Source organism: Haliotis asinina, chromosome 4 (assembly GCF_037392515.1).
Source record: "Haliotis asinina isolate JCU_RB_2024 chromosome 4, JCU_Hal_asi_v2, whole genome shotgun sequence".
Lineage (NCBI taxonomy): Eukaryota > Metazoa > Mollusca > Gastropoda > Lepetellida > Haliotidae > Haliotis > Haliotis asinina.
This window is the reverse complement of record NC_090283.1, coordinates 73,688,231-73,700,839: the sequence shown is the minus strand read 5'-3', so window position 1 is coordinate 73,700,839 and position 12,609 is coordinate 73,688,231. Positions and strand designations below refer to the sequence as shown.

Below are 12,609 nucleotides of genomic sequence, written 5' to 3'. Positions count from 1 at the left end.
AATCAATTTAAAAACATTAGAGTGACCTCCCCTTAAAAATGGCCGCGCCCGTGCTTTCCAAGGGTGAAGCAAAGTCGACTTTAGGAGAGACGGTGAAACAGAAACAAAAGAAAGAAATAAAGAAGCAGAAGAATGTCTTGTTTAACCCCCTTACATATAAATGGCATGTCATATTTATGTGTTTATTCTTTATTATTGAAAGTGAGCTTGCAAAAAGCGAAAATACATCATCATCGCCAAGTCTTCAAATAGCTCACTACAACACGTTTCTCCGTAATATTAAGTTTTTTAATGAAAGAGTGAAACAATTCAGCAAAGTTTTGATGTGATACTTATCACCATCTGCATATTATATGATATTGTTTTATTTTTCAGGCCAGTGATAGATAAATATTTTGAAGGGAGAATTCTGGATGAGCTGCAGAGGTAAAAAACGGCAACAACTGAGTCAATCAGGGACATTTGATACACTATTACTGAACATGGAGTCCATAGTATTCAAGTTAAGTCATGGCCTTTGCAATAAGTGATGTTATTCAAGTGTTATGTCATGGTAACTGATAATGCCTCATGGCCTATGAAGCATTGTGATGTACTTCCTATGCAATATCTGTTTCACAGAAAACACGTGCTAACGTGACATAGATGAAACAGTGTTCATCAATACTGAGTTCTAAAAGTCTCTTCTAATGATAAACATTAGTTTTAGAGCACCTGGGCTTGTCTTCATGAGAAGGTTTTGTTTCGTAGCACACAAAATGTTAGATGAAAGATACTGAAGGTTTCAACCCATGAAGATTTTGGAACCCATGCTTGTTGTAAGAGGCAACTAACAAGATCAGGTGGCCACACCAGGTCGACACTTTTCTTTATATCCCAATTGCATAGCTAAATTAACTTCTTTAAGTGGCATGGATAGATATTCGTAGTGGTGACCAGTGGATTGTCTGGTCCAGACTTGAATACATACAGAAAACAGACATATGGCTGGAATATTGCTGAGTATGTCATTAAACAAGGTTCAAACAACACAATCTGAAGGATTTGATCATCCAGTGCACTGAAGGACTGCATATAAGTTTGCCAGATGTTTGAAGATTAAGTAATTCCTGTTTTGGAGTTCACTAAGCAGTTTTATGACTTTATCACTGTTTCAGCGTGCTGAAGTCAATCCCAATCAAAGTTCCCAGGAGACCTGCATCATACTTCAAAGGAAAAAAGCAAACAGACAATGAACAGCAGCTGTCAGAGGAAAAGAAGAATGCTGAAAACGAAAGACGGAAACTCAGGTACAGATCTACATGTATTTATTCATCCACTCATGAGGATACTGTTTAGAACTGGTCCCCAACAAGGTCAAACCTACTGACCTAGTTGTTTACACAGGGCTCTACATTGCAAGTGAAACAGTTGCATATGCGAGTGAATTTTTGAAGTGGCGACTTAAAATAATAAAACACTTATAAAATGAAAAAATGAAACATACAGCTTTATGGATTACAACTTCTTGTTTATTACGTTGAGTGATGTTTCGATGTAGATTCTTACATCATTTTCAAGCTAAATGTGAATACAACCAAATAGTGAGAAGCGTATATGCATGGTATGTTGTGACAAACAGTGGATTAACATTAACAACAGCATGTGATAGAGTGAACAAGTGGTACATGATTGGAGGAGGCCAGTAGGGAACTAAAACAACAATGAGCACTACTGATGAAGCCAACGAGTGGGATGAGTAGTAACAACAAACAGACACAATGCTTAGATAGTCTATGGTTTGATTAGTTCTTCATAGGCCGATGATATGTAGTATCCTTGGTCTCTATTGATCAAAGGTTTGTAGCGGTGGATTTCGATGGCTTCCAACAGTTTCCTATTTGTGAAGTCCTGGTTTTGGGTTTTTTAAAAATTTGGATAACACAAAGAAATGGAAGTTTGTCAGATACTTTCATGGGTGTAAAAACAATTTGGGGTTTATTTATGTGTCTAGATTGGTATTCTTCATGCTTACTTATTATTAATATTGTCTATTTCTACTGTGATATTTCCATTCACAGTAAATGTTTAAAGCACACATAGAATTAAAATCATAGTCACTTGTTATGAAACTAGTCATCAGGGAATGACAGTCTATAAAGATGAGTTTTGAGACTTTATTTGAAGTCATGCAGATCTGAACAGTTTTGCAAATATTCAGGGAGTTTATTCCATGTCTTTCCATACATGTAATTTGTCAGTGTGTCATCAGTTACGCCTGTATCTTGTGCTCAGCCTTGTTGACTCTTAACAATAAGGGGTGGTGGGGTAGCCTAGTGGTTAAAGTGTTCGCTTGCCACATCAGCATTCTCCTCACGGATACAATGAGTGAAGCCTGTTTCTGGTGTCCCCAGCCGTGATATTGCTGGTGTATTGCTAAATGCAGAGTAAAATCCAACTGACTCACTCAATAAGGGGCATGTGGGTAGTCTAGTGATTTAAGCATTTGTTTCTCGTGTCAATCACCCAGATCTGATTCTCCGCATGGACACAATATGAGAAACCCATTTCTGGTGTCCGCTGTGATATTGCTTTAATATTGCTATTTGGCTCTTAACAATAGATGACCCCTGTAATTTTGATCTAATGATTTCAGCAAGTTTATTTCAGTAATACTGTTGGAGTCAGTCCACAATAACATTAACCATCCTGTCTGTGCAGATCTCAGATTGTGTGTGGTGTCAGGGAAGTTACACGAGGGTTGGAGAAGGATGACCTTGACCTTGTTATAGTTTGCCGATCTACGCAACCATCAGTCATCACGAAACACCTGATTCCATTGGCTGCCAGCCGAGGATGTTCAGCCCTCTGTATCCCAGAATTCAATCCCAAGATTTCCCCGCTGCTTGGGATGACCAGTTTAGTTGCTATGGGGTTTAAGGTAAGGCTGTAACTGTCAGGCTCAATGACAGAGGACTGCTTTAATTGTTTCAGGAATATTTCAGGAAATGATGAATGACAAAAGGATACACTGGCCATCAGGAAGAAATAAAGGAATAAACCTCACACTAATTCACTAGCAGAAGAAAATATCCAAGCCATTCAGACTCACATTTTTCACTCCAAAATATATTATATTGATTAGTTTTTCTCTGAGTGGTATTTGGAATGGTGGCTAGGATGGAGTGAGCTCCCTTTGGTTTTGTGTCCAGACACAGCAACGTCATGAGCTCATGGAACGATGACATGTTGGGACACAGAGACATGAAGCTCAGTCTCCATTCAAGTAAACAACACAACATGATATTGTGAGAGCTTTTGATTTGATTTTATGAATATTAAATTTAAATTTTGACAAGGGACTAAAGGTTTTAAGAAAATAGTATCTGTAAACAACCTAGAAATAGAGGAATATAAGCAGTCAACATTAGCACTGATATGGGGAGGGGAGGTGGGGTCCATTGAATCACCTACACCTCTATCTCATCTTTATAGCTTGTTTATAAACACATTCACTCATGAACCGTGAAGGTGCAGGGTAGAATAGACCTTCAGCAACCCATACTTGCCATAAAAGGCGACTATGATTGTCGTAAGAGGCGACTAACAGGATTTGATGGTCAGACTTGCTGACTTTCTTGACACGTCATCGGTTCCCAATTGCGCAGATCAATGCTCATGTTGTTGATCACTGGATCGTCTGGTCCAGACACGATTATTAACAGACATATTGCTGAAATATTGCTGAGTGCAGCGTAAAACTAAACACACACACACACACTCAAATTCACTCACCCTGTTTTTCATCACTGTTTTGCAGAAGGTTACAGCTGGCAGCAAATCTGACTTCACTGAGTTCGTCGCATACAGCAAGAGTCAAGCTCCACCCCTCAATACACCCTGGTTAAACAAATCCCAGGAAGTGAGCTCAAGTGATGATCCCATTCTGTTGCTAGAGTCTTCTACAGATTGTGGAGCTGGTGATGCCTCTGCCATCACAGATGATGCAACTCCAGAGGGAAACAGTGGAGAAAGTCCACAGCACAAAACGGGCCTTGGATCCCTTCCTAAAGACAGATGTTTCTCTACTCCTGGGACGTCCAGTGGGTTTATTTCGCATGAGATGGATTCTGGCAGAAAGCTGTTGGATGATTCCAAGAAAGAGGCTCAAACTAAACACTCTGCTGATAATAAAACTGGTTTCTTATCTTTGACATTAGAGTCCAGCAATAAGCAACTTGCTCCCCAAACTAAAAACACTGCAGAAAATGTCCAGGCTGTATTTTTGTCTTTGACGCCAGACTCAGAAAAAGATCTAGATAAAGATGGAGGCCCATCACAGTCTCAGCTTTCAACCTCATTCGAAAAGGATGGAAAATCCACAACTGTACACACTGCTGATGAAAAGGCAGGGAAAGGTGCATGTCTTGTCTTTCCCGTCGATGGACCTCCACCATTTGTTCCAAAGAAGGACTACTCACATCTGTATGTGTATAAGGGTGGCAAATCATTTGGTGATAGCTTCATACCACTGTCTGGCTCTAAGGGCCATAAACGTGTCCTCTCACCACAGCGATCAACATCCGAGTCAGAATCTGCTGAAGAGGATGTGGTTGGTATTCTGGGACTGGAACAGCCAGTTGCTAAGAAACCAAAACATTCCTCAAATATCCACCAGTCCTATCGACCTGCAGAAGTTCGGACAATGATTCCAAATTTGAAGAAGAAAATTAAAAGGAAGAAATAGTTCATGGATTTTGTTCAAAGAATAAAGCTTAACAAGCTGTTGCTGCTGTTTGCTATTTATGCAATGATTTATTTATCAATGAATAAAATCAAATATGAGAATGAATGTGGTTATGTGTAACTGACCACATTACATACTGTTTCGTATCCAGATGCCATGTCACAACACTGACTTTATGTGCTGGTGATTACGTGCCCGACAGAGAGTGTGTGGCTTGAGTCTCAGATGAGACTACACTAAAAATGAAGTACAAATTATTGTACTTTACAAAGAAAGTAATGCCAAATAGGTGGCACTGGTATAAACGTATTTGGCCACATAGTTTCTTGATTGGGAAACATAATGGACAGGCAAACTGTTGTGCAAATGGGGGTGCGCGGCATAGAATATGACAAGTCTTCTTATAACGCCATTTTGACAATGTCGTGTGTTTGTACAGAACCCCACTTTGCTCGCATGTAAGAAGACTGGCCATATTCTCTATGCTGTGCCAGGCCATTTGCGCTTTAGTTTGCTTGTGCATAAAGGAAAAGTGCAAGCTTGATGAACAGCATCAGTCAAATCAATACCCTGAATATGGTGCATGTGTTGGTCTTGTAATGTACAGGATAATGAGGATGAATTATGGTAAATGTGATGAGTGAACGCTTTAACCACTTGACTGCCACCAACCCTGAGAATTATGATGAATGTTGTGTTTTTGATGTGGAAAGATAGGATGGTAGTCCCTATGGTGGACAAGGTGAGTTGCATTCCACATGTTTAACTTTGCACTCGAGACATTCATGCATGTGGTTTGTTTAATCTCCTGATATGTGCCAGGCCAGATGTTCCTGGTTTGCACCACTTCTATCTGGCTTTCGTGAGTTAGAGCTCCCCAGAGGTCAATCATTTTGAAAAGAAAACAAAAGCATATTTTACTTTTAGATTTATTCACTTGTAAAACTGACAATTTCATTGTCAACATGTTTTAATTCAACACAGCTCTTGATCAAAATGGACACTGTGAGTCAACACAAACATTCACTTGGGATCATCAAAGCATATGCCCAAACTTTAACTCCTGTGAAATAACCAACTTGTTCCAATGACATTATGGCTGCTTAGCTGCCAACATACACTCACAAAGCTCCAGACTTTAACAATTACGATGGGTTCTGCAGTGATGACATTCACATAAAACAGAGGAACAGCTGCCATCATACCCGACATGATATTTCGTTATGTGAAAGATGCGTAAACACTTCAATTCTCAAAAGGTATCAACAGTCAAGATTTGATTCTTATGACTTCAAACAACCTCTGTTATCCAGAGCCTCCTTTCAGAAAACACAAAGGTGATGTAAGTCACTAAGGTAACCTTAGTTCAGTGTTAAAGAATGGGAGTTAAGATTAATCTAAGTAAAGGTTGCCTTGTGAATTGAGCCCTAGAATATATTCTCAGCTAAACCCAAAATGTTAAGACAAGGAACAGTTTGGGAGAGACGCTAAAGACTGCAATACTTGATCACATCCTTTCATCTTCGTGCCCCAGTTTCTTGTAAAACAAAGCCCAGTAAACATAGCATGTTTACTTATTTGTCACTTTTAGCAATATTCCAGCAACATCATTGCTAGTTTTGTCAATCTTTACATTTTGTCTGTTTATGGCATATGAGCCTTGAACTATGTCCTACATTAATCTACACTTGACCCGTCAGTTTTGTGTGTCTTGGAGAGATAACATCCCAATGGAGAGTATATATATCGTAAACATATGCTGCTCAATTTTAAGAAGTGAATGAATCCTCACATAATGAATATGTTTCTACAAAACCATATTTTCTTGAACTTTGACATCATTTAGAAGTATATCAAATACACTGAGCTCATTCAGGTAACATGTATGTCTAATGTGAGACTGATACCCATTAGCAAACTGCGGAACACATGGAAAACTCTACCTCTAGTGGGTTGTGCTCAATAACAGCATATTAGCAGAGCGATTCAATAATTACTGCTATGAGGCCACAGTTGCTGGTTTCTTTAGTTTGACATGAACCTGTTACATAAAAACACTTGATTTTAACGGAAATAAATATCACTTAATGTGATAAAGCATTGATAAGCAGAGAGACTAAATCACTATTGTCAGAACTGTAACAAAATATTAAGGCAGTTTCCTTATGAATGTGTGTAGGTAGAGTTTTAAGCTGGTATAAGCAATATCGCGGTTGGAGACACCTGTAATAGGCTTCACATACTGTATCAACTTGGGTTATCAAACATGGACTATACAAGCACATGATGGGATATATAAATATATGTAGTCCTATTTTTCATTCATTAGTAATAAAAAGGACAGGTTCAGGATTATGAATTTGGGGATAAATTAATGAAATTGTGAAAGGCTTCGCTCATTTATAACCATCCCCATAAATAACTATGTTCCTTTAACATCCTTAGTATAGTAAGAAGGGCATTAATGTTCTGTAGATGTATATTTGTCTTATGATATCTGTCTTCATGTCAACGTTGAATGCATCTATTGGAGCAATAAGCTCAGTTGCCAGGGAAACCCATCACAAAAATGACTGTTATCAAGGTACTAAACAATTCTTAACCCAGCATATCAGATCATCATCAGTGCCTGAATTTTATGTTTTTCCAGCTAATTGTCCAAATGTTGGCAACGAACACAACCACAACAGAAAATGGTTAGCACTATTGATGCAGAAACATTAACAAACAGGCACAGTCACAAAACCCCAACTACAAACGTGATTGTAAATTTGAAAATGAGACTGGGAAGACTTGTTCCCTTTGAGTGAGTGAGTTGGGTGTAATGCCACCGAGAACAGTATTTCTGTAATGAGTGAGTGAGTTTAGTTTTACGCCGCACTCAGCAATATTCCAGCTATATGGCAGTGGTCTGTAATAATCTGTACCAGACAATCCAGTGATCAACAAAATGAGCATCAATGTGTGCAACTGGGAACTGATGACGTGCTGACTAAGTCATCCAATCCCGTTATTGGCCTCTTACGACAAATTTCTGTAATGCATACTATTGCAACAACACAGTATAGCCCAGGGTTACAACTCTTGTTAGTTCAGATTACGGCGAGTGAGTGAGTGAGTGAGTGAGTGAGTGAGTGAGGTTTACAACCACATGTATTCAGTATGCATGCAAGTGAAAGTTCAAACAGTTGACAGATGTACAACTGGGCCTCAATGGTGAATTTCACAAGTTGGGGATGATGCAGACAAACCATACAATAAAATATGGGACTTAAACACATGACCAAAGAAAACTGACAGAAAATGTCATTGTGACTTTAACAAAAATCACTGATCTTATGTTAATGCCCCCTCAAAATCAATTCCCCAGCTTTATCACATTGACCTGTAACTTCACAGGTGGTTGAAAGTTGACTGGCCCTAACAGAAACCTACTGACCACTGGACAATAGGCCGGCAGTTTTTTTTAACGCTGTATGACACCACATAAAAGGAATGTCATGAGACTTGCCGTCAAGTCATCCACTCTCTTCTTGAAGCACCTCTTTCAGTTTAACACACCTTTCAAAGCACCTCTTTTTTTCATATAGCTCTTTAAGCACCTTCAGTCTTTCTATCTCACACACCTCTTGAAGCATTACAAAAACCTCAAAGCACCCGCTAATTCACATACAGCTCATTCACAACGTCTTCAGTCTTTCTACTTCATGCCACTTTCAGTTTCACACACCTCTAAGCACCTTCTTCAGTCTTTGTTTCATACACCTCTTGAAACGGCACAGCTCTCAAACATTTCCTATATTCACATACAGCTCTTTAAGCACCTCCTTCAGTCTTACTATGTCATATCCCTCTTGAAGCACAGCCTCAAAACACCCTTTCATTCAGCTCTTTAAGCACCTACAGTCATACAGTTACTGCAGAACATCTTCTATCTCATACACCTCCTAATGTACCTCTGACTCACTCCGCATAGCACAGCACTTGAAGCACACAGTGATACTGAAAAACCTCTTTCAGTCACACGTCACACAGAGATTTTGAAGCACATCTTTCAGTCACATACCTCTTAAGCACCTCACACGAGCCTATCACACTAAAGGTGGGAGGGGTTGGTACATTCTAGGAAAAACCTCATGTGAGGCAATACACAATTTTCAGACACATCACAGTGCTCATGAATAGTGTTTCAGAGCAACAAGACATTGGGTCCTGTAAGTTACATGTCAGACTTTACATTTCTTTTGATTGGCATTGCAATGAGGAGTCACATGCACAAGTACCAACTTCAGACAAAGTCATTGTGAAATATTCTGGGGCAGGTTGGTGATTTCTATCTGACCATAGGCAAATGTGCGAATTTGTCAGAGGGTCAGACGCTATTCATGAACACTGACATCACATTGAAGAATTATAATTCAAGCCAAATCCTCATTAGAAATAAAACTGTATGCTCTGGGTGAATGAATCATCTGTTTGTTTTGCTGGGATTTGAACCAGGAATTTTGATCTGAACTTGTCACCTTGTCCATATGACCAATATCAACAAATTTTAATTTCAATAAACAGTCGCCCACTCTCATCACCTCGTTACAGACAACACTAATTGCTGTCAACAAGTTTCAAACACTTTAGCATCCAATATACTATCAGACAATTTTTCAGTTGATACACAGTTCGAACTGAAATGACATTACACAAACCCTAGTTTCTACATGAGCTGTAAAATATTTCAAATAGGAGCACTTGTTGAGAATACTGGATATACATGCAAGATCAAGTGATCACAAGATACTTCCTTGTTGGATCGATCATCATATCCTATCTGAAAATACAACCTCTGAACTGGGTCTAGAATTATTTTATTTCTGTACGATTACATTCATTTCACAATAATTACTCAGGAATTTTATGGCATAATTAATTAGCAATGAGCACTAGTTTGGGAGTCCAAGAAGCGACAATATCGGGACAAGTCAATTTTTGTAAAATTTGTCGGTGTTGCTGAGCCACTAGTAGAAAAGAACAGTTTTACAAATCATATGTCTACCTGTCAATATAATCCTTAGCTGTATATTTCATAGGGATAAACTTGGGCAACATAGATAGTATGACATAAATGGCAGTGCAAATGGATTGTCCTGATAAACGACACACTGACCACAGTGATGGGATTCAACTATCTTCAGTGTGACATGGGAGAACGAGTTCCCTCACATCAGTCAAATTTGATTTGATCAGAATTTGATAGTCCTCGATTGGGTTTTATACCCTCTTCATTAGGATTTATTACTCCCTGTCATCGGGATTTGATATCCCTATTCATCAGGATTTGTTATCCATATAGAAAGATATATTATTCAAAAAGCTTATTAATTGAGATAAATGATCATACGTATGATTCGTACTACACCTGACAATGAAACTGACAATTGTAAACTTAATGACGAAGCCCCTTTGCTGTGTGGACATCTGGGACACAGAACTATTTGAATGTCAGGAATGAACCAGTGGTGACAAGTGAACAGCCTACCAACTGAAAGCACTTGGCTTTTTATCTGACTGTCTAGATCTGTATGTTTAAGAAGGGCAAGCTATCTCAAATGGAAAAACATTCTGAAGAAATCAACGTATTTCACATTAACGGTGAGAGGTGATATATTTGGGCATGAATGACTTACAAAAGAGCCTCACATAATTTAGAGACAGCCCATGTATCAAGGGCAAACAATGTAATAATTTATAATTTTTATGTATCATGAGAGTAAATTCAAACTTTCTTCTGTTCAATATTATCAATGTCACAACTTACAAATCAATAATCATTTACCAAAATTTTCATTGATGATATTTATAATCAATCTTTTAAGCAACCCTATGGTTCAGTTTAGATGTTATCATCGATATTCAATCTTTTTAGCTAACCCTATGGTTCAGTTAGGAGTGCTAAATACTTAATATTTCCCTGGTTGCTGATCTGGTAACAAAGCAAATAATTCCTTCTTTCTGGCTCATCAAATCAGACATGCATATGTAGTTCTGTGATGACGGTCTGTATTGCTTTGTTATATTTCTCTATCCTTATTGTGATAGGATTCTAGTCATATCATGGCATGTAAGTATGCTGTGAAGTGATGCACGTCAAAAGTGATTAACCAGGGCGCTGTATTCTCGAAACGTGTGTAGCCCTAAGAATTCATAAGAAACAGCAAGATTGGTTAAATCTTGAAGCAAGGTTATGGTGCCTAAAAACCATGAATTATGACCAAACACATTGGGACTCAAACCCTGATCAAAGGATTAACCTAAAACATTTGTGTCATCAACGTCCCCTTAATTCATGTAGGAGCATGTAATTGAAACACTATGTGTTGAACAAAAGCATCTCCAAAATAGAAATTGTTGGTGAACCATGATTCAAACACATTTCAGATATTGGCTATGTTTGATTGTTTTGGATAGTGAAGATTGGGTTTTCATAGTTTGGGTTTAAATGAAGCTAACATCCTCTGCAATAAATGTCATTAATTAATCTGTTTACAAGTTTTGAGACTGATAAAATTTCATTCTTGTTTCTAAAGGTATGACTGGACATGTAATGTGTTTGTTTTGTCTTACATCACACAGGAAGTGCAGGGTTTGAGAACTAAAGTAGGTACCAACAGGAATCACAGACACTTTGCAAGACAATTGCAAACCAGAAAACATTTGCAAGAAAACTGCAAATGAGAAAAATTTGCAAAATATCTGCAAATCACAGAAAATTTATGAAAATCAAAATTAGGAGCATGATATTTCAAAAGTTCTCCTCACTGGTTGAAAACAAATCCACTATTTTACTAGCTGTTGTCTTGGAAACCAGTATATTTATCCGATCCCAGGCATCCCTGAATCTAGCAATGTGTCCTCTTGTGAAGTGTTTAGTCTTCTTGCAAAGCATTCAGTTTTCTTGTGATGCATTCAGTCCACTTGTGAAGCATTCAGTCCTCTAACAATGCATTCAGTCATCCTTGTGAACAGACAGTTTTCTTGCGTAGCATTCAGCACTGATTATGATGAAAATGGCAAACAACACAAATAACATTCGATCACAAAAATCACATGAGATCCATCCATGAAAGTAAAGAATTCCTAGAATTGCATGTCTTTGCTAAAATATCACAGGTAAATGTTGCTATAGCAACCACAGAATCTGTCACCTTGCATGAGGTACAGTCAAAGAATTTGATCTGTCTCTCCGTGGTTCCCCTTGCACCATTGAGTCCACAAACTGTTCTAGCAACTTGATTAGCACTTTCTTCTTAAATCTTGCAGCTTCATGAATTATGTCCCTGACTAGCGAGCACCGAGTATCCAAACCTCCCTGCACTGTGTTCAGTAGAGAAAAAATACCATCGTAATCTGAAACAATACAAAACTCCTCATGAATACTAAGATCAACATCAACTCACGTGTTGTGTACACGGTGAGTGTAGTTTTAAGCCACACTCAGCAATATTCCAGGTATATGGTGCCAGTCACTAAATAATCGAGTCTGGACTGATCAATCCAGTGATCAACAGCATGAGCATCGATCTGCACAACTGGGAAGTGATGACATGTGTCAAACAAGTCAGCGAGTCTAACCACTCGCCTCTTACAAGCAGTCGCCTTCTGTGGCAAGCATGGGTTGCAGAGTGACTATTCTACCCCGGACATTTACGTCAAACCAAATTCTAGCACCATCGCCATGACATTGATGGAACATTGCTAGGGGTGGTGTAAAAACTTGTTCAAAAAAGAAAGACATGAACAATTTTGGAAACATGCTCTGAACAACCAGTTTCTATACTGTCTACCAAGCACCAGATCTTTTCATAAAAACCAAAAAGTTGATATTGGTG

At 38.5% G+C, this 12,609-nt stretch overlaps 2 protein-coding genes across 2 annotated transcripts in view; one reads left to right on the top strand and one right to left on the bottom strand.

Annotated features, from left to right (window-relative positions):
- Positions 1 to 19: 19 nt before the first annotated feature.
- LOC137281878 (uncharacterized) lies at positions 20 to 4,831 on the top strand. The gene is made up of 5 exons (XM_067813555.1): positions 20 to 163; positions 376 to 426; positions 1,158 to 1,289; positions 2,701 to 2,920; positions 3,800 to 4,831. The coding sequence occupies exons 1-5, from the start codon at positions 39 to 41 to the stop codon at positions 4,724 to 4,726; spliced, it is 1,455 nt and encodes a 484-aa protein (XP_067669656.1). The 5' UTR covers positions 20 to 38; the 3' UTR covers positions 4,727 to 4,831.
- Positions 4,832 to 5,641: 810 nt separating this feature from the next.
- LOC137281873 (integrator complex subunit 6-like) overlaps positions 5,642 to 12,609 on the bottom strand; it is a 29,368-nt gene continuing 22,400 nt past the window's right edge. The window contains exon 19 of the mRNA XM_067813548.1: positions 5,642 to 12,127. Coding sequence (XP_067669649.1) covers positions 11,922 to 12,127 — 206 coding nt within the window. The 3' untranslated portion in view covers positions 5,642 to 11,921. The remainder of the gene's footprint in view (positions 12,128 to 12,609) is intronic.